The 26893-nt window shown below is 42.3% G+C and overlaps 1 protein-coding gene and 1 long non-coding RNA gene across 2 annotated transcripts in view; one reads left to right on the top strand and one right to left on the bottom strand.

Annotated features, from left to right (window-relative positions):
- The window catches only part of LOC133539512 (sodium/hydrogen exchanger 3-like), a 23149-nt gene extending 1654 nt beyond the window's left edge, over window positions 1-21495 (top strand). The window contains exons 2-16 of the mRNA XM_061881493.1: window positions 5081-5383; window positions 5452-5612; window positions 8870-8948; window positions 9028-9205; window positions 9286-9506; window positions 11851-12053; window positions 13780-13869; window positions 15823-15893; window positions 15957-16086; window positions 16175-16296; window positions 17747-17870; window positions 17937-18110; window positions 19269-19302; window positions 19387-19464; window positions 21031-21495. Coding sequence (XP_061737477.1) covers window positions 5081-5383; window positions 5452-5612; window positions 8870-8948; window positions 9028-9205; window positions 9286-9506; window positions 11851-12053; window positions 13780-13869; window positions 15823-15893; window positions 15957-16086; window positions 16175-16296; window positions 17747-17870; window positions 17937-18110; window positions 19269-19302; window positions 19387-19464; window positions 21031-21251 — 2189 coding nt within the window. The 3' untranslated portion in view covers window positions 21252-21495. The remainder of the gene's footprint in view (window positions 1-5080; window positions 5384-5451; window positions 5613-8869; window positions 8949-9027; window positions 9206-9285; window positions 9507-11850; window positions 12054-13779; window positions 13870-15822; window positions 15894-15956; window positions 16087-16174; window positions 16297-17746; window positions 17871-17936; window positions 18111-19268; window positions 19303-19386; window positions 19465-21030) is intronic.
- LOC133539513 (uncharacterized) lies at window positions 17590-26869 on the bottom strand. The gene is made up of 3 exons (XR_009803414.1): window positions 26743-26869; window positions 20259-20367; window positions 17590-18074 (listed from the first exon to the last, which is right to left on the bottom strand). It is a non-coding gene; the product is annotated as an uncharacterized LOC133539513 (long non-coding RNA).
- Window positions 26870-26893: the final 24 nt, after the last annotated feature.

Raw genomic sequence — 26893 nt, 5'->3', positions numbered from 1 at the left:
AACCTTGCGTCACGTCCGCTTTTCCTCCATACAAACAGCATGTCGGCCAAGTCACAGAATACATGCGGCTTTTAAACACAAGTGAATGCAAGCTATACCTGATCAATAGCCATACAGGTCACACTGAGGGTGGTCGTATAAACAACTTTAACACTCTTACTAATATACGCCACACTAAACAAGAATGACAAACCCATTTCGGGAGAACATCCGCACCGTAACACAACATAAACATAGCAGAACAAATTCCCAAAACCCCCCTTGCAGCACTAACTCTTCCGGGCTACAAGATGCACCCTCTGCTACCACCACTATTAAGACTTTGCACTATTAAGTTACATAAGTGTTGTTTGTTCCATATTCAGTCTCAAAGCAAATCAGTGTAGCAAACCGAGCAATAATTAACGTTTTATTCATGCACTTTCTCTTGCTACTTCAAGGCTTGAAAGTTTGATTCATTCAGTATTGTTATTTTATTTTCAAATGTATTAGTAGCCTGTGGAAAGTTTATTTTGATATTTACCTCAGAAGACTACAAATAGAAAAGAGGCATTCAATGTTTGTATACATTTTATTTGATATGCCATTGATATTTTTTAATTATTACTATTTGAAACTGGATTTTGCATGTCACTATAAAGTTATATAAGCCTTGCTTGTTCAATATTCAATGCAAAACTTGTTTGGGTCCCTATTAAAAGGTTAATTTGTTCAACCTTGGCCTTTGTTCAGTTTTACATTTTGGCCCACACTGTATTTGAGTTTGACGCCCATGATCTGCAATGTAAATAGTCATGAAAATAAAGAAACACATTGAATGAGGTGTGTCCAAACTTTTGGCCTGTACAGTACATCCATCAATCTTCTGCTTATCCGAGGTGGGGTCGCGGGGGCAGCAGCCTAAGCAGGGAAGCTGAGCCCAGCCACTTCGTCTGGCTCTTCCCGGGGGATCCCGAGGTGTTCCCAGGCCAGCCGGGAGACATACTCTTCCCAACGTGTCCTGGGTCTTCCCCGTGGCCTCCTACCGGTCAGTCGTGCCCGAAACACCTCCCTAGGGAGGCGTTCAGGTGGCATCCTGACCAGATGCCCGGGTTCAACAAAATCTCTGCCTTGTTTTTAATAAATACTAAGGCCTGCTACGCTACTGTACTTTAATGTTGGTCATTATGGTGGTACTTGGAGAGCCAAGTGTTAGACTGTAGTAGAGGAAAGTGCGACGTCACACACACACTTCTGGCACAGGGGTTAGTGCATGTTCCTCACAATACAAATTAAGGTCCTGAGTTCAATCCCAGGCTTGGGATCTTTCTGTGTGGAGTTTGCATGTTTTCCCCGTGACTGCGTGGGTTCCCTCCGAGTACTCTGACTTCTACCATGACTTGATGAAGGTGAACCCCAACTTAAACAAGTTGAAAAACTTATTGGGGTGTTACCATTTAGTGGTCAATAGTACGGAATATGTACTGTACTGTGCAATCTACTAATAAAAGTTTCAATCCATCAATCAATCCCACCTCCAAAGACATGCACTTAAGGATAGGTTGATTGGCAACACTAAATGGTCCCTAGTGTTTGAGTGTGAATGTCTTTTATCTGTGTTGGCCCTGTGATTAAGTGGCGAATTGTCCAGGGTGTACTCCAACTTCCGCCCAAATGCAGCTGAGATAGGCTCCATCCCCCCCGTGACCCCGAAAGAGACAAGCGGTTCTTCTGAGGATGTTGTAGTCGTAATGATTTGTGCAGTCCTTTGAGACATTTGTGATTTGGGGCTATATAAATAAACATTGATTGAAGCTGGATGGATGCTCTGATTACTGCTTTGCACACTCTTGGCATTTTCTCCATTGAGTTTCAAGAGGTAGTCACCTGAATTTTTTTTTTCATTCCACAGGTGTCATAGTTCTGATGCCTTCAGTGACAATCCACAATGTAAATAATCATGAGAATAAAAAAAACACATTGAATGAGAAAGTGTTTCCAAACTTTTGGCCTGTACTGTTTATCCATCCATCCATTTTCTTATTCCCTTTGAGGTTGCAGGGGGTGCTGGTGCCTATCTCAGCTACAATCAGGCGGAAGGCGGAGTACACCCTGGACAAGTCGCCCCCTCATCGCAGGGCCAACACAGATAGAAAACATTCACCCTCACATTTTCACACACTAGGGCCAATTTAGTGTTGCAAATCAGCCTATTCCGGGAGTACCCGGAGGGAACCCACGCAGTCACGGGTAGGACATGCAAACCCCACACAGAAAGATCCCGAGCCTGGGATTGAACCCAGGACTACTCAGGACCTTCGTATTGTGAGACAGACGCACTAGCCCCTCTGCCATCGTTCTGCCCCTGTACTGTTTATGGTATAGCCTTTTTATTTACTTATTACATTACAAATGACATGATGACATCATGCTACCACCATATAGAAAGCATATTAAGAAAAGCATGGGTTTGTTTTATGAGCTTAAATGCTCCAAGTCACTGCTGTTCTTTTTAGATTGTAAAATAGTTGACTATTGTTGCTATCCATGACCACATTTATTGGCACAGTATTGTTCCTTGTGATAATAAGGATCAACCGAGTATTGGCCCTGATATTTGCCATTTTGACCTAGAGTACAGGCCAAAGGTTTGGACACACCTTACTCATTCAATGCATTTTCTTCATTTTCATGACTATTTAAATTGTAGATTGTCACTGAAGGCATCAAAAATATGAATGAACACATGTATCTACTTTACAAAAATAGGTGAAATTACTGAAAACATGTTTTATGTTCTAGTTTCTTCAAAATAGCCACCTTTTACTCTGATTAGTGCTTTGCACACTCTTGGCATTCTCACCATGAGCTTCAAGCACAATTGTTAAGTGAAAACCATTTAAGGAATGTTTTCCAACCATCTTCTTCCGCTTATCCGAGGTCGGGTCGCGGGGGCAGCAGCCTAAGCAGCGAAGCCCAGACTTCCCTCTCCCCAGCCACTTCGTCTAGCTCTTCCCGGGGGATCCCGAGGCATTCCCAGACCAGCCGGGAGACATAGTCTTCCCAACGTGTCCTGGGTCTTCCCCGTGGCCTGTTACCGGTTGGACGTGCCCTAAACACCTCCCTCGGGAGGCGTTCGGGTGGCATCCTGACCAGATGCCCGAACTACCTCATCTGGCTCCTCTCCATGTGGAGGAGCAGCGGATTTACTTTGAGCTCCTCCCGGATGACAGAGCTTCTCACCCTATCTCTAAGGGAGAGCCCCGCCACACGGCGGAGGAAACTCATTTGGGCCGCTTGTACCCGTGATCTTATCCTTTCGGTCAAAACCCAAAGCTCATGACCATAAGTGAGGATGGGAACGTAGATCGACCGGTAAATTGAAAGCTTTGCCTTCCGGCTCAGCTCCTTCTTCACCACAACAGATCAGTACAACGTCCACATTACTGAAGACGGACACGTTTCCAGTGAGGGTTGGACTCCGCCAGGGTTGCCCTTTGTCACCGATTCTGTTCATAACTTTCATGGACAGAATTTCTAGGCGCAGTAAAGGCGTTGAGGGGTTCCGGTTTGGTGGCCGCGGGATTAGGTCTCTGCTTTTTGCAGACGATGTGGTCCTGTTGGCTTCATCTGGCCGGGATCTTCAGCTCTCACTGGATCGGTTCGGAGCCGAGTGTGAAGCGGCCGGAATGAGAATCAGCACCTCCAAATCCGAGTCCATGGTTCTCTCCCGGAAAAGGGTGGAGTGCCATGTCCGGGTTGGGGAGGAGACCCTGCCCCAAGTGGAGGAGTTCAAGTACCTAGGAGTCTTGTTCACGAGTGAGGGAAGAGTGAATCGTGAGATCCACAGGCGGAATGTTTTCATTCATGAAATTTTTCGGACATTATTTTTGGAACAATTTCCCTTGAAGATCAATAAAGTTTGTCTAAGTCGACTACCCCTTGAGGCTCATGGAGAATGCCAAGAGTGCGAAAACGTAATCAGAGCAAAGTGGCTATTTTGGAGAAACTAGAATATAAAACACGTTTTCAGTTATTTCACCTTTTTTCTTATGTACATAACTCCACGTGTTCTTTCATAGTTTTCACGCCTTCAGTGACAATCTACAATGTAGTCATGACAATAAAAAAAACAATGAAAATAAAGAAAATGCATTGAATGAGTAAAGTGTGTCCAAACCTTTGGCCTGTCAACTAGCAGGGTAATGGCTATCTGGCAGCTAATGTTCCAATCGCCAGCTGGCATGTAGAACGCTAATAACTTATAGAGCGCTAACAAAATAGCTTTTAAAATTGTTAGGTATCTTAAACGACGGTGGCAGAGGGGTTAGTGCGTCTGCCTCACAATACAAAGGTCCTGCAGTCCTGGGTTCAATCCCAGGCTCGGGATCTTTCTGTGTGGAGTTTGCATGTTCCCCCCGTGAATGCGTGGGTTCCCTCCGGGTACTCCGGCTTCCTCCCACCTCTAAAGACATGCACCTGGGGATAGGCCCCTCCCACCTCCAAAGACATGCACCTGGGGATAGGTTGATTGGCAACACTAAATTGGCCCTAGTGTGTGAATGTGAGTTTGAATGTTGTCTGTCTGTCTTATGTTGGCCCTGCGATGAGATGGCGACTTGTCCAGGGTGTACCCCGCTTTCCACCTGATTGTAGCTGAGATAGACACCAGCGCCCCCCGCGACCCCAAAAGGGAATGAGCGGTAGAAAATGGATGGATGGAAGGTATCTTAAACGCTAACATGAATTGAATCAACGTTAATGTGTATCTAAAGACATTTACATTTGGTGGAGGGAATATTAAATAAATGTGTTAAATCAAAGATTTCATGACCCCTCCCCATGCAGTACCTCTGCAAACCTCTATGAGTCAATGACACCATTTTGAAGACGTGTGATTTACGGAAAAGGTTCGGCTGCAATTTAAACATCAAAAGTACGATCGTACATCAGTCCCGGTCAAAGCAAGGCCAAATGAGCGATTCTCTCTGTGTGCTGTGGAATGCTGCTTAGGCTCACCTGTGAGTTGAAGTTGAGCAGAGACAAAGTTTAATAGCACGCCGATGTGACCGCTCGCCGTAATCATGTCATTTCTCCCCAGTGATCGAGGCCAACCACCACGTGACCAACATCATCCCAGAGAGCGCCCTGCTCATCTGCTTCGGCTTCCTCCTGGGCGGCATCATCTTGGCCGCAGACAAGGTGCAGATCTTCAAGCTGACCCCCACTGTCTTTTTCTTCTTCCTTCTGCCTCAAATCATCCTGGACGCGGGCTACTTCATGCCCAACAAGCTGTTCTTCAGCAACTTTGGCACCATTCTGGTCTACGCCATCATCGGGACCTGCTGGAACGCTGCCAGCCTGGGTCTCAGCCTCTGGGGTTGTCACATGGGAGGAGTCATGGGTAAGACAGAACCCCCACCCTCCAATAACACTTCTCAAACATCTCCTCTTCCCGCTCTTGTTTCGCAGGTAGCGTGGACATAGACCTGCTCCAGTTTCTTTTGTTCGGGAGTCTGATTTCTGCTGTGGACCCGGTGGCTGTCTTCGCTGTGTTTGAAGAGGTCCACGTCAACGAGGTCCTCTTCATCCTGGTCTTTGGAGAGTCCCTGCTCAATGACGGCGTGACAGTGGTACGAGACAGACATTTTGGAGAACTTTTCCTAACATCCACAATCCCTAAGTGAGAAAAGAACTTTTCTTTTTTTGTGCGTTCTAAATAGGGAAAAACTGCTAGTACGAGGCAGGTAACAACGGGTATACAATATACCAAACCCAAAAGCAGTGAAGTTGTCACGTTGTGTAAATGGTAAATAAAAACAGAATCCAATGATTTGCAAATCCTTTTCAACTTATATTCAATTGAATAGACTGCAAAGACAATATACTTAATTTTCGCATTGGTAAACTAAACTAGCTCATTTGGAATTTGATGCCTGCAACATGTTTAAAAAAAGCTGGCACAAGTGACAAAAAAGACTGAGGAAGTCAAGGAATGCTCATCAAACACTTATTCGGAACATCCCACTGATGAACAGGCTAATAATAATACTTTCACCACGCCTCGTGTGTGTGTGGCAATCATTAGTACGTTAATTTTAATTGGGAACAGGTGGATGCCATAATTGGGTATAACAACTTACATGAAATGCTAGTAATTCACAAACAAGGACGGGGCGAGGGTCGCCACTTTGTCAACAAATGTGTGAGCAAATTGTCCAACAGTTTAAGAACAATATTTCTCAACCAGCTATTGCAAGGAATTCAGGGATTTCACCAACTACGGTCCATAGTATCATTAAAAGGTGCAGAGAATCTGGAAAAATCACAGCCGACATTGACCTTCGATCCCTCAAGATCTTTACACACGAGGGTTTAAAGGATATCACCACATGGGCTCAGGAACACTTCAGAAAACCACTGTCAGTAACTACAGTTGGTCGCTACATCTGTAAGTGCAAGTTAAAACTGTACTATGCAGAGCGAAAGCCATTTATCAACAACACCCACAATCGCCGCCGGCTTCGTTGGGCCCTGAGCTCATCTAAGATGGACTGATGGGAGGTGGAAAAGTGTTCTGTGATCTGACGAGTCCACATTTCAAATTGTTTTTTGAAACTCTGGACGTCGTGTCCTCCGGACCAAAGAAAAAAAATAAGCATCCTATTATAGGCGTAAAGTTCAAAATCCAGCAAAAAAATAAAAATACGTTTCTCAGTTCGGACATTAAATATCTTGTCTTTGCAGTCTATTCAATTGAATATGAGTTAAAAGGATTTGCAAAAAATGGCCTTCTGCTTTTATTTACCATTTACACAACGTGCCAACTTCACTGGTTTTGGGTTTCGTATTTTGCCTATGTTGTGAGTACAAATGTAAGTTAGTAACAAACACATTCTTGATTACAAGTCATATTTACAGTATTTTTTCTCCTTTTAAACGTTACCATACTTTCTTTACTGGATGCAATGATTTTCTTAGAGCGCACAGCAACAAGCGCTTCTTTCGTCAAGCAATAACTAAGCCACAAATATCACTTTTTGTGTTTTCTGCCACTAATGGCAGACTTCTGGAGAGCTCTGGAGCGTTCTCAAGTAGCATTATTGCTACACGTTTCAAATAAGAACTTACAATGTCCACTCTCACTGGGATGGTTGTACCTTCCAGCACTTCCGCTCTCTTTGAACTGCTAAATTCAAAATAAAAATAAGGAGTTGCATGGGTATAAGTACTTTTTGAGCACATTCAGCAAGATTGCGATCATTTTGGTCTTGATAACCGTGAATTGTTCATATCGATACATCCCTGACACACGATTAATGCGATAGTTTCTTTGCCATCAATAGCATGCTAGGGTTGTCCGGTTTACCAGTACTAGTATAGTACCGCGGCACTAATAAATCAAAAACGGGACTATACTGTGTTTGAAAAGTACCGGTACCCGGGCATGACGGCGCGTCGTCACGTCTTTACTTTTCTGGTTTTATGAGCAGAGGAGCATGTTCGGCAGCGCACAATCACAGAGTACTTACAAGCAGACACAGTGTGTAGACAGAAAAGGGAGAATGGACGCATTTTGGTTAGAAAACTGAGGATAAAGGGGAAGTTATAACACTGAAACACCCTCAGAAAGAGGTGCTTTAAGACATGGCTAGCTAGCGGCTAACATCCATCCATCCATTTTCTACTGCTTATCCCTTTCAAAGTCGCGGGGGTGCTGGAGCCTATCTCAGTTGCAATTGGGCGGAAGGCTGCGTACACCCTGGATAAGTCACCACCTCATCGCAGTGTTTTTGATTGATTGATTGATTGAGAAGTTTATTGACATCTTAAATAATTGAATCCATGTAATGCTTTAAAAAGGCAAATGGATGGCACAAAAAGCCAAAAGGCTTGTTTCCATTGTAGTCTATTAAATATTCATAAAAATAAATAAATATCTAAAATAAATATTTTAGCTACTTATAAGTCACTTATCCTAATAAAGTAAGTTTCTTACAAGTAGCCTTATCACTGCAGGATGAAGAATAGCTAAACATGCTTCACTACACACTGTAGGAGGATACAATAGCTCACTGGCGTCACAGTGTGAACAAACGCCATGGGTGGATTTACACCGGACATCCACTGTAATGATACCAAGTACAATAGCGTATCTAGTCGATACTACTATGACTACATCAATATTTTCTATCGTCACAAAATATTTAATTTTTTTTAATTATATTTATAAACTCAGGAAATATGTACACATGAGGAGTTAGAATATGACCAATGTATGATCCTGTAAGTACTTAGTATCGGATCGATACATACATTTGTGGTATCATCCAAAACTAATGCAAAGTATCAAAGAAGAGAAAAATAAGTGATTATTACATTTTAACAGAAGTGTAGATAGAACATGTTCAAACAGAAAATAAGCAGATATTAACAGTAAATGAACAAGTAGATTAATAATCAATTTTTACAGCTTGTCCTTTATAATGTGTACAAAATAATAGGTGTATAAATGACACAATATGTTACTGCATACGTCAGCAGACTAATTAGCAGCCTTTGTTTGTTTACTTACTACTAAAAGAAAATTAACTTATTACTAAAAGACAAGTTGTATATTATGTTCACTATATTATTTAAAGACAAACTTGCAATAATAAACATACGTTTAGTGTAACGTAAAATGTTTTGTTAAAATAAAGCCAATAATGAAATTTTTTGTGGTCCCCTTTGTTTAGAAAAGTATCGAAATACATTTTGGTATTGGTACCAAAATATTGTTATCGGGGCAGCTCTACAGCTTGCATTAACTTTGACAGCCCTGGTATGAACAAATATAAAAAAATGGTGTTATAGTTATTATTGGGACATTGTGTATTTCTTCTCTTAGATGCTCTTCAAAATGTTTGAGGCATTTGTTTCCCTGGGAGCATCCAACATTGATGCTGTGGATATAATCAGCCAAATAGGTAAGGAGTGCAAAAGTAAAAAAATAAATAATAAAAAAGCCTGATTGTGACGTGTGTGTGACAGAACCTTTTCTGGCAGTTTCCTTCTTTGTAGTGGCGTTGGGCGGCTCCCTCCTCGGCGTGGCGTTTGGGTTTCTGCTCTCCCTTCTGACCAGGTTCACTAAAAACATCCAGATAATCGAACCGGGCTTCATCTTTGTGGTGGGGTACCTCTCCTACCTCACTGCCGAGATGCTCTCCCTCTCCGCCATCCTTGCGTGAGTGCTGCTTTGAGCCTTTCCAGGAGTGGAGCGAGTACCTTGGACTCTGTGACCCCGTTTGTTCTTTTGCTCAGCAGAACCGTCTTTTGCGGCGTGACCTGCAAGAAGTACATCAATGCAAACATGGATGAAAAGTCGGTGACCACCGTCAAATACGCCATGAAGGTGCTCGCCAACGGCTCGGAAACCATCACCTTCGTTTTCCTGGGCATGTCGGCCATTGATAAAACCATCTGGGTGTGGAACACGAGCTTCATCTTCCTCACGCTGATTTTCATCTTTGTGTATCGCTTCATAGGTGAGATGCTGGCCGTTTTAGCGTGTATTAGGGCTGGGCGATACATCGAAATACACGATATGTCGTGGGGTTGTCTCTGTGCGATATAGAAAATGACTATCGTGATATTCGAGTACCGTATGTCCTTGAATTGCCGCCGGGGCGCTAATTATTTTAAAACCTCTTCTCACTCTGGCGCTTACCAAAGACATGCGGTAAATTTAGGCCTGCACTTATAAATTTGAGTGTGATGTAAGGATACCATCATGAAAAGCACATTTAATAAAAAAAACGTTGTTATGGTCTTACCTTTACTTATAAATGAAGTCCATGCGCAGCTCCTTCTGATCAAAAGCATCGATCTTTCTTCAGTTTTAAAAGTCCCTCTGTCTCGATGGAGATCTTCCTTTATTACCTCCTGCTTTGATTGAAAGTCCAGTTTAGAAAACGGTTTTATTTTAGATATGTAATCCTCCATGTTAAAAGTGCAAGCGAGAGGAAAAAATAAAGGATCGCTGCTCACTCTTGCTGCTTGTTGTCACTTCTTCTGCAGCCGAGTAGTCGCAAGAAGGATCACTAGCGCCCTCTACCACCAGGAGGCGGGAGTCATTTAATGACTCATATTTGACACACGCAGCTACGGTATATCAATAAAACATAGTTGCTTACTGTTCTTTTAGCATATTCAATAGCTTGGACCTTAAAACTCACTGAATAGCTCTTAATCTTCTTCCCTTTATGCGATTTCAAATGATTGAAATCAGCATTTGAAAATGATGACAGGTGAAGTGTCACTCGTGACGTGACGAGTTTGACGCGGCGGAAATTCTAGGCATATGCTAATTATTTTGCGAAATGAGTTTGACCCGACGGAAATTCTAGATATGCGCTAATAAAAATAATATTTTGCGAAACGAGTTTGACCCGGCGTTAATCCTGAGCCGGCGGTAATGCTAAGCATGGGCTAATTATTTTGCGAAACGAGTTTGACCCGGTAGTAATTCTAGGCAGGCGCATACTATATACCTGGCGGCAATTCAAGGAAATACGGTATACGTTCTCACGCAGTTGCTTTTAGCTGCAGGCATTACACTACAGGCTTTTCTCACACTTTCTTGTCCCTCCTTCTCACAGACAAGCGGACCTTCTTACATACGTCACATACTGTTGCGTCAAACGCCCTCGCATGAGAGGTAGCATCATGGGTAACATTAGCTGTGATGCCAGTGGTAGAGTGGTAATACGAGAGAGAAGGTGCCAATCTGGTAACAAATGACAAAAGAATTAATTCCTAAGAAAAACAGCAGGGGGTCCATGGTCTGGCGGTGGTTTGACTTCAAACGGGAAGATGTCGAACAAGTATGCGGCAAAAGTGTTGCTACAAAAAGTAGCACCTACTGCTAATTTGTAGCATCATGTGGGGCGGTATAGCTTGGTTGGTAGAGTGGCCGTGCCTGCAACTTGAGGGTTGCAGGTTCAATTCCCGCTTCCGCCATCCTAGTCACTGCCGTTGTGTCCTTGGGCAAGACACTTTACCCACCTGCTCCCAGTGCCAACCACACTGGTTTAAATGTAACTTAAATATTGGCTTTCACTATGTAAAAGCGCCTTGACTCACTAGAGAAAAAGCGCTATATAAATATACTCCACATTTGAATAGTCACCTGCTACAGAGTGCTTGAAACTGCATGTCAACATCTCCGTTCGGTGCCACGCCAACAAATTCCCAGATCGTATGAAGAAACAAGTCAACAACAGAATTTAATAACGTCCGTAGTACCCTAACACATCGCAAAGGACATACACTATTTGATTTCCTATTATGCAGCTCAATTTTATTTGACAGTTATTGAAATATCTTTCGTGACATCATGCACAAAAGTGCACTTTATTAGTTTTAAACTATTGTAATGGCGTTCTGTACAAAAAGTGCACTTTAATTTAGTGTTGTTTTGATGTCATCTTAGTGACATCATGCACACAAGTGCACTAATAGCTTGTTTTAAAATGTATTTGACAATCTTGCACTTTTTTTTTTAGAAATGACATCAATGTTTGTGCCACTGTGCCAATAACTGTTTAGAAAAATACACTTTTGGTCAATTGACTTAATTGTAGTTTCCCTCGCTGCATGAAAGTTTAAAAGTAGCATATATTAATGCAGTGTGAAGAAGAATGTTTGAATGTAGACACATAGAATCATCATACTGCTGTCATTATATGCATCAAGTGTTCATTCAAGGCTAAGGCAAAATATGGAGATATATATGGTGTATCGTGACAAAATATCTAGATATTAATAAAAGGCCATATCGCCCAGCTCTAGTGTGTTTTCAATAATATCAGCGTTTGATGTACACAACAGGTGTGTTTTTCCTGACCTGGATCATGAACAAGTTCCGACTGGTTCACCTGGAGGTCATCGATCAGATCATTATGAGCTACGGGGGCCTGCGAGGGGCCATTGCCTACGGCCTGGCAGTGATGCTGGACGACAACAAGATAGGGGAAAAAAAATTAATGATCTCCACGACTCTGATTGTAGTTTATTTCACTGTCATCATCCAGGTAATTGGCAGTAGACTTCACAAACGTAAGTACGCCCAGCGCATTTCAGCAATCTTTATATTATTGGGACAAAGCTACAGACATACAGTAGTTTTTAAAGTAGTCAGTGTACAGCTTGGGAAGTTTTAAGAGACTACATCCCCAATAAATAATTGTGTGAGTATTTAGCGTGGCTATCAATATTATTCAGCACTGCCTTAATCTTCTTAACAACAGGTCCTCAATATAGGGGTCTGTCACCTCTAGGAGTCTACAAAAGTACTACATGAAGGCTTGTCATTTGTTTTTTATTTAAATCTATTTATATTTTTAAATTTTCCCCACAAAATGTAAATGTTTTACTCATTAACATTGAGCCAATCCATGTTAGCATTTAAGAAGCTAGTGACAAGCAGTCTTGTTGCCACCTAGCTATTAGCGACCTTCGCTGCGAGCTGACGCTTAGTACGCTAGTTCCAGTTAGTGATTAACATTAGTTTCCAGCATGCGATTACAGTAGCAGGCTACTTGACAGCTAACAATAAGCAGGCTAGCTGGCAGCTATTGATAAATACACTGTTGCCAGCTAGCAATTAGCACATTGGTTGACAGAGCGCGATTAGCAGACAACTTGACAGATAATAATAAGCGTACTTGTTTCCAGCTTGTGATTAACATGGTTGTTGTCTGCTAGCGATGGTTACACTAGTTGCTAGCTAGCAATGATCACACTAGTTGACAGCTAGCGATTAGCACACTAGTTGATAGCTATCATTTGTACAATGATTCACCAGCTAGCAATTAGCACACAAGCTACTAGATAGCTACTAGCGGCCCTACCTGCCAGCTGACGGTTAGCACGCTATCTGACAGCCAGGGCTTGGTAAAAGTGGTTGTCTGCGAGCAATTAACACTAGTTGCTAGCTAGCGATTAGAACGCTAATCACTAGCTTGTGATTAGCACACTAGCAGCCACCTAATGGCTCTAGCTGCCAGTTAGCACGCTAGTTTCCAACTAGTGATGAGCATGCTAGTTATGTGCTAGCAATTAACACACTAGCTGCTAGCTCACGATTATGACGCTAGTTGACAGCTAGAATTTTTCATGGAAATTGCCATCTAGCTTAGAACGCCACCTGCCAGCTAGCGGTTAGCGTACAAGTTGCCAACTAGCGATTAGCAGCACAATACTGTATTTCAATATATTAGTATTGAACACTACTAAGATACCTTTAGGACCGTGTTTAACTTAAAACACAATTTTATACAAGAAAGAAGTAGGAGGTTCCTGCTCTAGCTTTCCATCAGTTTGGGGGTCTTTGGCCTGGAAAACCTTTATAAGAAAAGCATTGAGTTCATCTTTGTTGTGTGTTTTGGACATGTTTACATGTCAGAAAACTCACCCAAAGAGAGGAATGTGATTTGATCTGTTGCTTTAGGATGCCAAGAGTGTATGTTGGAATTCATGTTTTCCTAAATGAACCGCAGCACTGGCATCACTCGTGCAGCCCCACCGCCATGCTTGACTGCAATCAAGACACAATAATCTTGGTACCCACTTGTTTTTGTGTGTTGTCATTTTCAGTGTACGGTAACTTCAGAAGTGGTGCACTGACTACTCTAAAGTGCATCCCACTTGTCCCTAGAGTAGGATGAACTGTCATTCAAATAGTTGCTGAAATATGAGTGGGTGTACTCACTATTTATCTGTCTGATGTGGCTCGTGTTTTACCTGCACTGATTGCAGGGCCTGACACTGAAACCTCTTGTCACATGGCTGAAAGTAAAGAGGGCTTCAGACGCCGACCCAACTCTTATAGAGACCGTTCAGAGTAAGGTAATGTATTTGGGGGTTTGCAACATTTTTACACTCACAATAAACACTTGCTTCATTGTAATGAGTCAAATGGGACAAATTAAATTCAAAAATAATTCAAATAATTACTTAAATGTTCAATTAATTATATGATGAAATGTGTTAATAATTATGTCATTACTTTATGTAATATAAAAGTGTATATATATATTTATATATAGATGTATGTATATATATGTGTGTATGTATATTATGCCCACACATACAGATTTACATGTGCATATATATATATATATATATATATATATATATATATACACATATATATATTTGTGTATATATATATATATATATATATATATACATATATATATTTGTGTGTATATATATATATATATATATATATATACCGCCCGAATGCAGCTGAGATGGGGTGCCCCCCGCGGCCCCAAATATGGGAGAAGCGGTAGGAAATTGATATATGTACATATATCCATTATAATGGATATATATATATATATATATATATATATATATATATATATATATATATATATATAGTTGTGTATATTGTGTCAAAGCGCTTTGAGTACCTTGAAGGTAGAAAAGCGCTATATAAGTATAACCCATTTATATAAATTGTGTATATTAGATTAGATTAGATAGTACTTTATTTATGTGTGTGTGTATATATATATATGTATATATATATATGTCTTGATTGGATTATCCAGAGAATAGTGCTCGATACCGTGGTAGAGCGCAATATGTAGGTGTGGGAAAAATCACAAGACTACTTCATCTCTACAGATCTGTTTCATGAGGGGTTCCCTCAATCATCAGGAGATTTTAATGGAAGCATTCACATACAATGGTTTATATAGGGCACAGAGTGGGTGGGTACAGGCAGGCGTAGGGTGTGGTGATTGGCTCATGTGTTACCTAGGAGGTAACACATGAGCCATGTGTTACCTCATGAAACAGTTCTGTAGAGATGAAGTAGTCTTGTGATTTTTCCCACACCTATATATATATATATATATATATATATATATATATATATATATATATACACATACATATATATATCTCCATCCATCCATTTTTCTACCGATTATTCCCTTTGGGGTCGCTGGTGCCTATATCTCAGCTACAATCGGGCAGAAGGCGGTGTACACCCTGGAGAAGTCGCCACCTCATCGCAGGGCCATATATATATATATATATATTATATATACACACACACACACACACAAAATTGTTTTAATATATAGTTCAAGGCTAAAGAGCAACAATAATTGGATTAGATTTGTTTTAGCCCTGGCCACTGACTTTGAAGGGCGAGTTTGACAGATAAAATTCAATTATTAAATGGTGAAATAATTAAATTGCCATTCATCCATTTACTAGCGCTTGTCCCTCAATGTCACAGATGGGCTGGAGCCTAAATATTAAATAAATACATTTTCAAAATGTATTTTTCCATTAAATAAATTAATGACAAATTAAGAACCACATTTATGTATTTAGTTCCTAGTGTAATTAGTTAGTGATACATCCATCCATTTTCTAGCGCATGTCCCTGGTGGGTAGAGCGGCCAGCCAGAAACCTTAGGGTTGCAGGTTCGCTTCCCACCCATTGACATCCAAAAATTGCCGCCGTTGTGTCCTTGGGCAGGACACTTCACCCTTTGCCCCCGCTGCCGCTCACACTGGTGAATGAATGATGAATGAATGATTGGTGGTGGTCGGAGGGGCCGTAGGCGCAAGCTGGCAGCCACGCTTCCGTCAGTCTACCCCAGGGCAGCTGTGGCTACAAATGTAACTTACCACCACCAGGTGTGAATGAACAATGAGTCCCACTTCTCTGTGAGCGCTTTGAGTGTTTAGAAAAGCGTGATATGAATCTAAGTTATTTATTTAAAAAAGTACTTAATTTTGTTCTATTTGACCCTCCATAATCTCTTCATTCAGGTCTTCGAGCACATGCTCGTCGCCATCGAAGATATCGCCGGACAATTTGGTCCCAACTATACGATGGACAAGTAGGTTAACTCTTGTCCTTCCAGTGGCTTAGAGTGGAGCTCCATTCTCGACTCCATGTGCAGGTGGAATCACTTTGAGGAAAAGTGGGTGTCGGCTATCTTGATGAAACCATCCGCAAGAAAGAACCGCGACTATGTCTTCAAAGTTTTCCATCAGCTCAACCTCAGGGACGCCGTCAGCTATGTGGCCGAGGTGAGCGTTGATCTTGTTAGTTGTAAACAAAATTAAACACTGCAAATATTTCTGCTCATGCACAAATGTGTCCTTGCCATTGATGCAGGGTGAACGCAACGGCTCTTTGGCGCTTATCCGGAATCATTCTGGATTTATTGAAATGGAGAAAAAATTTGGTCGAAGATCTCCAGAGGCGGATTTGGAACGCATTCGTCGTACCTCTATGCAGTGAGACCAACTTATTAGTAGTCAACAACAAATATTATCCTGCTATCTCAATTATTTTAAATCACATCAACAATTTTGTTGAATAACTGCAATGTTCTGAGTGTCAACATGCTATTAGCATACATGTGGCTATTTTTCATCCATCCATTTTTTACCGCTTGTCCCTTTTTGGGGCGCTATATTTCATGTATGTGCTAATTGTATGCTAAAAAACTCACTCCTGTTACTTTAAGTCAAATGAGTACCGTATTTTTCGGACTACAAGGCACACTTAAAATCCTTTCATGTTCTCAAAACTCGACAGCGCGCCTTATAACCTGGTGACCTAATGGACGGAATAATTTCGGTTGTGCCTGCCGACCTCAAAGCTATTTTATTTGGTACATGGTGAAATGACAGGTGTGACCAGTAGATGGCAGTCATACATAAAAGATACATGTAAACTGCAATATGACTTAGGTTAACAACACCAAAATGTTATATCTTCCATTGAAAATATAGAACATTACACACGGCGCTCAAAAATCTATCAAAATGTTTTAGTACAACTTTGGTAAGCTATGAAACCACACCGCTTAAAGGATTGTACTGTGCTTCAACGTAGGAGTATTATTATGTTGTGTGTATAAGGTAAGACATTATCTGGCGTTTTTTTTTATATTATGCAAAAGAAACGTTTCTTACCTTCTGGTACCTGCTGATCTGTATTTGAGATCTGCATAAGCCCTTAAAATACGCCTTACATTACGATAGCACGTACAAATATGCTTGAAAACACCAATCTGTTTAGTTAGTATAAATTGTTTAGTTATATTGTAAAACTTACAAACGTCGCTTGGATTGATGAATGAAGAATCCGGTTCAAGGAGCGGAACAGGAAGTACATTTACAACTCGCGCAGCACCTGTAGTGAGCAAATAAAGATGGCACCATAGCTTTATAGTCTCTTCTGTCTATGTTCTACGCAAACTATTAGTTGAATACAAAACCTTATGGCCGTTAGTGGAAAATAAATTCATAATTTACCAGCACCATTTTATAAGCCTTAGGGGTCAAAATGTGGGGAAAAAGTAGTGGCTTATAGCCCGGAAAATTTGGTACATAGGCATACACGCTAGATGGGATTGCACTCTCTATTTTGGTAGAAAGGTTGAAAAAAAAAAAAAAAGTTAGCTTTAGGTTATTTTGAATTGAAATTTTTATTTCAAACATGCACAGTACAACTTAACACAGGTTGTTGTTTTTTTACATTTTGGCAGAGATACTTATGCAAGGCTTGAAAAGGGGTTGGATGAAGCAGATGCTTATAATAGCCCAACCCCTTTCACTCATTTTGAGAATGACATTGCCAAATGGGTATTCATCTCTCAATACTTATTCCTGTGGTTTGCAGTGGTGCAGGACTAAACTTCAACAAACAGAGCTGTCTCTTACCATTTGTTTACCCCAGGAAAAGAGAGGAGGAGCCATATGTGAGCTTGGAAATGCGGAAGCTGACCATGGATGGTGCAAAGGACACGGAGGACTTCAGTCACCATCTCCTGCAGAAGCACTTGTACAAGGCCAGAAAACAGGTATCGTGTCATTTGCATATTGCACGCACACGCCCAACGTCCTGATCCCCTTTTTCCGGACATCAGCACCGGCATAGGTACAGCCGCAGCTATATTGAAGTCAACAAGGACAAAAACGAGGTGCACGAGATCTTCCGGAGGACCATGAAGAGTCGTTGGGAGTTGTTCAAGTCCGCCAAGATGGGTGCCACTCTGCAGAAGACACTGAGCGCGCAGCAATGGAAAAACAGTAAATCTAAGGTCAAGTTTGATATGTTTACAAAATATATTACAATTTCTCACCTAAAATATTCTCCAGAAAACCAGCATCATCTGCAGATGACATTTGTTTTTACTCAATTTCTTTTATCAATCAATGTTTATTTATATAGCCCCAAATCAAAAATGTCTCAAAGGACTGCACAAATCATTACGACTACAACATCCTCGGAAGAACCAGGTTAGAAAAATAAATATGCAACCTACTCAGTGGCCTAGTGGTAGAGTGTCCACCCTGAGATCGGTAGGTTGTGAGTTATTTTTCCCCTACCACAGGGAGGGAAAATCGACAGGGCGGTTGCTGGTTGTTCCATCTCCATCATTGGGGTCCCTGCAGGTGGTGTGGGTGGTTCTCATGGCCCCTTGCTGGGTGGTCCTGCGGCAGCCGACTTGGGTGGGGTGGCTGTGGGCGGTTCTCGCCCTCCGCGGGTGGGGGGGCATTAGCTAATTTGTGTAGCAGATATGTACAGAAGCGTCATATATTTTGCTAGCGAGCTAACTGCGTTTTAGCTCGGCTTCAGGACACGCACTAAAATTGCAGTTACTATTAATTACAATGTAATTTGACAATGAGCTCTGAGTATGTTTTACTACCATCTAGTATTTACAGGTATTTTTTGCATTATAAAACATCAATAGAGTATTTGTTTTCCGAGTTCTGTTCATGGGTTTTTTAAGAGCAATTTGAAGGGAAAACTTATTTGTTAAATGCAATGTTAATGGAAAGAAATTAGCCTCAACTGATATCAAACTAATCAAATCATAAGTTGATGCAATGTTAATGGAAATAAATAAGCCTAAATTGGTATCGAATTAATCAAATCATAGGTTGATCCAATGTTAATGGAAAGAAAATAGGCCTCAAATCATTGTAAATTTTACCGCAATTTTCTGATAATATGCCACAAAATTAGGCATTTTAGGCCCCAATAATAAAAAAAATAGCCTGTGAAATTCTGGAGGGGTTGACTTTTGGAGTTTTGAGGGCGCCAAGTGTCCACTCAGTACACTGCCTAAGTGTCAACACATAATGCATTCAAAAAGCGAAGTTCGTAGACAAGTGTGCGAATGGAGACACGAGGTCATCACATGGACGTTACAGCATTGGTTCATACTGTAACTCTTCCCTTCCTCTTGCAGATGTCAATGGGAAACTTGAACAACGTGGAAGAAGGTTTGCTCCCCGATCACAATCTTTACAACCATGTGACCGCGCTTCATGACAATTGTAATGTTGCGCTTTTGTCTTTTGTCGTAGACGTGTCCGAGGACGACAGCACCTCCAGCAATGGGTCTGATGAGTTGCAAAGCAAGGCGGACCCTCAAAGACCAGAAGGTACGACCAATCCAATTCGCAAAAGAACTTCACTCATTCACATTGAGAAATGAAAAAGCGCTCTTGTACGTTATCAGAAAGCGAGCGAGCAGACCCCGAGGCAGAATGGAAACAGAAACAAAAAAAACAAATCACAAACCATGACAATGACACGGTAAACATGGCATCTTTGTAATTGATGCACACTTTTGAGAGATACTATAGCCTGAGTTTCCTCAAGCGCTTCTAGCTTTTCCTCAAGCATCCGTGGACAACATCAGAAGAGGACGCAAAAAAATAATACTAGTGTCTCTACCTTCTTTTACAAGCACTTACCGTATTTTTCGGAATATAAGGCGCACTTAAAATCATTTTATTTTCTCAAAACTCGACAGTGCGCCTTATAACACGGTGCGCCTAATCTAACGTACAGAATAACTTTAGTTGTGCTTACAGACATCAAAGCTATTTTATTTGGTACATGGTGAAATGATAAGTGTGACCAGAAGATGGCGGTCACATTTAAGAGATTTGTGTAGACTACAATATGATGGCAGTCACACATAAGAAATACATGTACACTGTAACTGAAGTAAACAACACCAACATTTTATATGTTCTATTGAAAATATAGAACATTACAGACGACGCTCAAAAATCTATCAAAATGTTTTAGTACGACTTTGGTAAGCTATGAAGCCGCACCGCTTGATGAGTTGTACTGTGCTTCAACATAGTAGTATTATGTTGTGAATAAGGTACGAAATTATCTGGCGTTTTGTTTTGCAATATCATGCAAAAGCAACTTTTCTTACCTTCTGGTAACCGCTGATCTGTATTTGGAATCTGCATAAGTCCTGAAAATTTGCGTGCGTCCTCCATCTTTTGACACTTTCTCCACTCCCGTCCTTGCACGCTACACCGCTACAACAAAGGTGACAGAGAAAATGACTTGCATTGATTAGAATCAGACAGTAGTGATGATAACGACCACATTTTCAAATGGAGAAAAAAAGTCCTCCTTTCTGTCCAATACCACATGAAAGTGATTGCTTTTTGCCATCTAATTTGTCCAGCTTTTATACTTATTTTTATACATTTTACAAGAAATACATTGGCGGCAAACTCCGTAGTTTGCTAGCTAGTGCTCGCTCTGACTTCCTGACTCTTATTTTGTTAGCGCGGGCAGGATGAAGCAGCGCTTTTATTGTGAAGACAGGAACTGCAGTCAGTCTTTACAGAGTTTTGACAGCAGGTACAGCGCGAGAGTCTGTTGAAATAAAAAGTGTGTCGCCTTCCTGTCGGTCATTTTTTCTTAATAGTGATCTGGCAGCAGCCAGTGTCATCTCACAAGACCCTCGGGTGCCGTGAATGTCAATCAAGTAACGAAAGTGACATCTTAGTGAAGATGCTCATTTTTAGGTCTATTTTGTTAATGCCTGGCTGGCGGTCGACTGACACCCTCTACCATCGACCCGTAGCTCGTGATCAACGTAATGGCCACCCCTGGTCTATGGTTATCGTTACATTTTCCTGCTTTACAGTCACAAAAAAAGACTTCACTGACTTACATTTTTGTCTATTAAGCTGAATATGTGAGGCCAACCTTCACGCTGGAGTTCGAGTCCACAGAAGGAACGTCCAAGACTGAAGCTGACGGCACCACGGCGGGCCCCTCGCAGGAGGCTGGAGGTGGAACGGAACGCCGCGCACCGCAGACGCCAGACACAAACTCCTTCACATCAGCCGGGGAGGAGCAGCTGCCACCAGTAAACCCGCCACCTTCTAACGTCGACAGCAACGTGTAGCCTCCAGTCTCACTGACAAAGACACAGAAACTCACACAAGACTTTTGCACTTGTCTCCTGTGATGTATTGTCAAGGCAAAAGGAGAGTGTGCACAATAACAAAACAAGTATAGTAAACACAACATGGCTCATCCTTGGGTGATGTTGTATGATCAGACAAGAATGCTGAGAGCCTCAGAAATATTTTGCACATTGAAGATGCTAAAAGCAACCGCATGCAGCTTAAAAATATGCTATCTGAGAACACAGCTTTTGTCAAATTATTATAATAATCGGGCATATTCTTTTCCAGGAATTTGTAACTGACAAAAAGCAATATACCAGGTAATACCTCGTTAGAACCATTGTCAACTCCAGTGGACATTTGTGTATTTAACAACCCGACAACATTTTTTATCAGAAATTTAACTGACAAAAGAATTATACCAAAAACTTGGTAATATCTTGTTACAACCAGCATCACTTGCGTTTTTTTGTAAACCGGGTGTAGAGGTTGCCCTCTAGTGGGTTCTTCGGACCACCGCACACTGCCAGGAGAGCCCGGAATTCAGGGTATAACACTGTTTTATTTTCATCAATTGTGCAAGGCTTTTGCTTTCTAGCAACGTCTTTTCTTCCTGCGGCCGCTCAGCAGCACCTCCAACTCCCAATCTGTGTCTCAATCCGGCTGCTGCCAATAAAGGCGACAGGTGATTAGATAACAAGGCCCATCTTGGCCATCTACGCACCTGTCACTGTCTTCGAGGCCGGTCCTGGCACACCCAGTTACGCGGCAGGCCCGCAGGCCAAGCCCCCCTCCACATACCACCACCGCCAGTCGCAGGTCGGGAAGCCGTCCGGCCGCGCCTACTCCTCCCACAGTGAGGGAGCGGGAGAGGAAGTCAGCCACGGCCATCTGCGCCCCCAGTCTGTGGATCACTCTGAAATTGTGTTGTAAAGTTAGATACTGTACCAAAGGGTGATCTGCGCGTTGGCATCCTTCATGTGGTAGAGTCACTGGAGGGGTTTGTGGTCCGAGAGGAGAATGAATGAACGCTCCAGGAGGTAATACCGGAGGGCACCGACCGCCCACCAGATGGTGAGGCTCTACCTCTCCACGATGCTGTACCTCACTTCCCGATCGGAGAGCTTCCGGCTGATGTACAGAATGGGACGGTCGACGCCCCCCACCTGCTGGGACAGATTAGCTCCCAGCCCTCTGCCAAAATGGGAGAGAAAAACCAGGCATGTGCAGGACTGGCTCCTCGCAGAGGGCCTTCTTCACCCTCTCAAATGTCTGCTGGCACTGCTCCGTCCACTGGACCAGATCTGGAGCACCCTTTCAGGTGATGTCAGTTAGTGGGCTGGTCAGGTCCCCGAACTGGGGGATAAACCTCCGGTAGTAACCGGCCAGTCCCAGAAACTGCCTCACCTCGTTTTTCGCCTTGGGGTTTGGGCAGGCCGCAATTACAGCTGTTGTATCTACTTGCGGGCGCACCTGCCCTCCTCCCAAGTGGTACTCCAAATATCGCCCGGTGTGTATTCTCTTGTATCCTTACCGGCATACAGTACATCTCACCCGGGCTGGGGGAGGGCGCGGGAGGGCCGGCAATCCGGATCACCTGCCTCACCTCCACGCGTGTGACCGGGTTGCCCACGCCTCCAGCACACCTGCCCAGGCGTTTGAAGCACTATATCCGCAGCTTCAACCCCGTGTCTCAAATCGGCTGCTGCTAATAAAGGCGGCAGGTGATTAGATAACAGGGCCCACCTGCGCCATATGCCCACCTGTCGCTGTCTTCGAGGCCGGTCCTGGCACACCCCATTCCGCGGCAGTCCCGCAGGCCACGCCCCCTCATGTTTTTTTAAAGAAGTTTGTAACTGACCCAAAAAAAATCCAACAAAAACTTGGTAATATCTTGTTAGAAAAAGCATTGGACATTTAGTTTTTGTATAACCAGGCCATTTATTTTCCCATAAATTCTTAACTCGGACAAAACAACTTGGTAATACAGCGTCAACTCTGGTGGACATTTGTGTATGTAACATCCGGGTAAAACATTTTTCAGTAATGACAAAATAATTGTACCAAAAACCTGGTAATATCTTGATTGAACCAGCATCAACTCCAGTGGACATCTGTGTTTTTGTATAAGCAGGCTATTGTTCCATACATTAACTCTGACATAAGAACGGGGGGATCACTCGGTGGAACACGGGGGACATAAGACACGGGCAGAGGGAAAGCACAGAGAGCAGGTACTAGGTGGGAAGCCTGAGGCGGGATGCTTACTACAAGAAGTGAACTACGTTCCGGCACTGGATCTTTCGGGTCCGCTGGTCTTTATGCCGTCTGCCCTCATCATACCCAGGCGCGCTGATTGATGATTCCCTGCAGCTGTGCAGGCGTGTGGCCCCGAAAGGGGAAGAGCGAGCAGGGGCGTGTCTCGGCGCACTTCTAGCGGAGCTGCCGGCTGCGCTAGCAGCAGATGACATGCGGAATTGCGCATGTGCCGTGACAAACAAAAGAATAATACCAAAGACTTGTGTGGAGTACTCGCACCTCCGGGTTCCTCGGACCACCAATGACGGACATGACAGGCTCGTTTGTAGTGGAGAACAATGATTTATTTTTCAATAAATCTTCCCTTGCTCCTTTGCTTTTCAGCACTCACCTCTGGTGACAGTTGCGCTCTTCCGTTTGCTTTTCAGCATCCCGCGTCTCCGTCTCGCTCAGGCTCGTTCTTGATCGTCCACTCCAACAACTCCAACTTCTCCCACAACTTCCTTCTCAGCTGCTGCCCTTTTGTAGAGTGACAGGTGATCAGACAACTGCGCCCAGGTGGGCCATCTACGCACCTGTCGCCGATCCCTGAGCTGGCCCTGGCACACCCCGCCTCGCTGCAATCTACGCCTCCTCACATACCTTCACCGCCACATGCAGGCCGGGACGCCGTCCGGCCGAGCTTACTCACCCCCCAGCACCCTCTGAGGGAGTGGGAAAAGAAGTCGGCCACGGCCAACCGTGCACCTGGTCTTTTCTTCATTCCTCCCTTGTTCTTCTGTTTCTTCTTCTACTTTTTCTCCTATTTCGTCTTCTTTTTCTTCTTCTATTTCATCTTCTTTTTTTCTTTTCCTTTTTCCTCTTTTTCTTCTGGTCTGCCAACACCTGCAGGATCCGGCACTGTTGGCGGGCCTCCTCGAGCTGTTGGCGGCTGCTTGCTGCCAGCTCGGCGAGCACGCCTGCGATAGCCGACATGGATTCATCTTCTCCCACCTCCTGTGATCTAGCCACATTGGGCACCAAATTGTGGAGGACTTGCACCTCCGGGTTCCTCGGACCACCAATGACGGACATGACAGGCTCGTTTGCAGTGGAGAACAATGATTTATTTTTCAATAAATCTGCTTCTCTTGCTCCTCTGCTTTTCAGCACTCTCCTCAAATGACAGTTGCGCTCTTCCGGTTGCTTTTCAGCCTACCGCGTCTCCGTGATCGTCCACTCCAACTTCTCCCACCACGTCCTTCTCTGCTGTTGCCCTTTTGTAGAGTAACTGGTGATCAGAAAACTGCGCCCAGGTGGGCCATCTACGCACCTATCGCCGATCTCTGAGCCGGCCCCGGCAAACCACGCCTCACTGCAGGGCTGCAGGCCACGCCTCCTCACAACTTAGTAATATCTTGTTAGAACCAGCTTTAACTCTGGGTGAACATTTGGGGTTTTGTAAAACCGGGCTGTTTTTTTTCAAGAAAAGTGTAACTGACTGAAGAAATACACCAAAAACTTGGTAATATCTTGTTAGAAAAAGCATTAACTTAAGTAGACATTTGCGTTTGTGTATAACCAGGCTATTCTTAACTCGGACAGAAGGACTTGGTAATAATACCTTGGTTAGAAGCAGAGTCAACTCTGGTAGACATTTGTGTATGTAACAACCAGGTAAAACATTTTTCAGAAATGACAAAAAGAATTATACTAAAAACTTGGTATAATGTCCAGTTAGAACCAGCGTCAACTGTAATGGACATTCGTGTATTTAACAACAGAACTTATTTTTCAGAAATTTAACTCTTACAAAAGAATAGTACCAAAAACTTGGTAATATCTTGTTAGAACCAGCATCAACTCCAGTGAACATTTGCGTTTTTGTAAAACTGCTGTTTTCAGGAAATGTGTAACTGACTAAAGAAATACACCAAAAACATGGTAATATCTCGTTAGCAAAAGCACTAACTCCGCCTTTTTATTTTTAACTCGGACAATAGATCTTGGTCATACCTTGTTAGAACCAGCGTCAACTGCAATGGACATTTGTATATTTAACAACAGGACTTTTTTCCCCCCTAAATTTAACTCTGACAAAAACTATGTAATATCTTGTTAGAACCAGCATCAACTGTGGTGAACATTTGCATTTTTGTAAAGCCGGGCTTTTTTTTTTTTCAAGAAATACACCAAAAACTTGGTAATATCTCATTAGAAAAAGCACTAACTCCAGTGGACATTTGTGCTTTTGTAAAACCACACTTATTTTTCCATAAAAAGAACTTGGTAATACCTTGTTTAAAAGCAACGTTAACTCTGGTGGATATTTGTGTATGCAACAGACGGGTAAAACATTTTTCAGAAATGACGAAAGAAACACACTAAAAACAGTGGACATGTTATTAGAATAACTGGGCAATTTTTTTTCCAGGAATATGCAACTGACAAAAAAATTATACCAAAAACCTGGTAATATCTCATTAGAATCAGCATCCACTCCAGTGGACATTTGTGTTTTTGTATAACCGGGCTATTGTTCCATATATTTTAAACTCTGACATAAGAACTTGGTACCTTGTTTTTTTCAAAAAAAATGTGACTGACTAAAAAAAGATACATTAAAAACCTGGTTCAAAAAAAATGTGACTGACTAAAAAAAAATACATTAAAAACCTGGTTCAAAAAAAATGTGACTGACTAAAAAAAAATACATTAAAAACCTGGTTCAAAAAAAATGTGACTGACTAAAAAAAAATACATTAAAAACCTGGTAATATCTTGATAGAAACAGCATCAACTCCAGTGGACATTTGTGTTTTTGTATAACCAGGCTATTGTTCCATACATTAACTGACAAAAGAACTTGGTAAACCTCGTTAGAACTAGCGTCAACTGCAATGGACATTTGTGTATTTAAAAAAAACTGACATTTTATTTCCCCAGAAATTTAACTCTGACAACAGAATCATACCAAAAACCTGATAAAATGTCGTTAGACTCACAATCAACTCCGGTGAACATTTGCGTTTTTGTATTAGTTTCCTCGGCAGTCTTTACCTTTAAGTGCTATTAACTTTTGTATATTCCAACACGTTAATCTTGCTAAAATCTTAAAACATTTCCATTTTGAGCGACATCACCCTCCAGTGGGCAAAATGGCGTCCAACACTTGGTGCGGTAGTCAATTGTACACTCGATTAAACACGACAGAAAAATACATTCAAATTGAAAAATTAGATCACCAACCTTGTTTCTTCATTGTCCAGGTGCTAAGAGACATTGAACCGCTTCGAATTAGACTTTAGAAGTAACTTTTATCGTCGAGTGAACTACAGAGTTCATTAGTCTCTGAACCTTGAGGTTTTCCCGCCGCTGCACCGTCTTCCATTTCCGCTGC

Source organism: Nerophis ophidion, linkage group LG21 (genome assembly GCF_033978795.1).
Source record: "Nerophis ophidion isolate RoL-2023_Sa linkage group LG21, RoL_Noph_v1.0, whole genome shotgun sequence".
NCBI lineage: Eukaryota > Metazoa > Chordata > Actinopteri > Syngnathiformes > Syngnathidae > Nerophis > Nerophis ophidion.
This window is presented reverse-complemented; position numbering and strand designations above follow the sequence as displayed.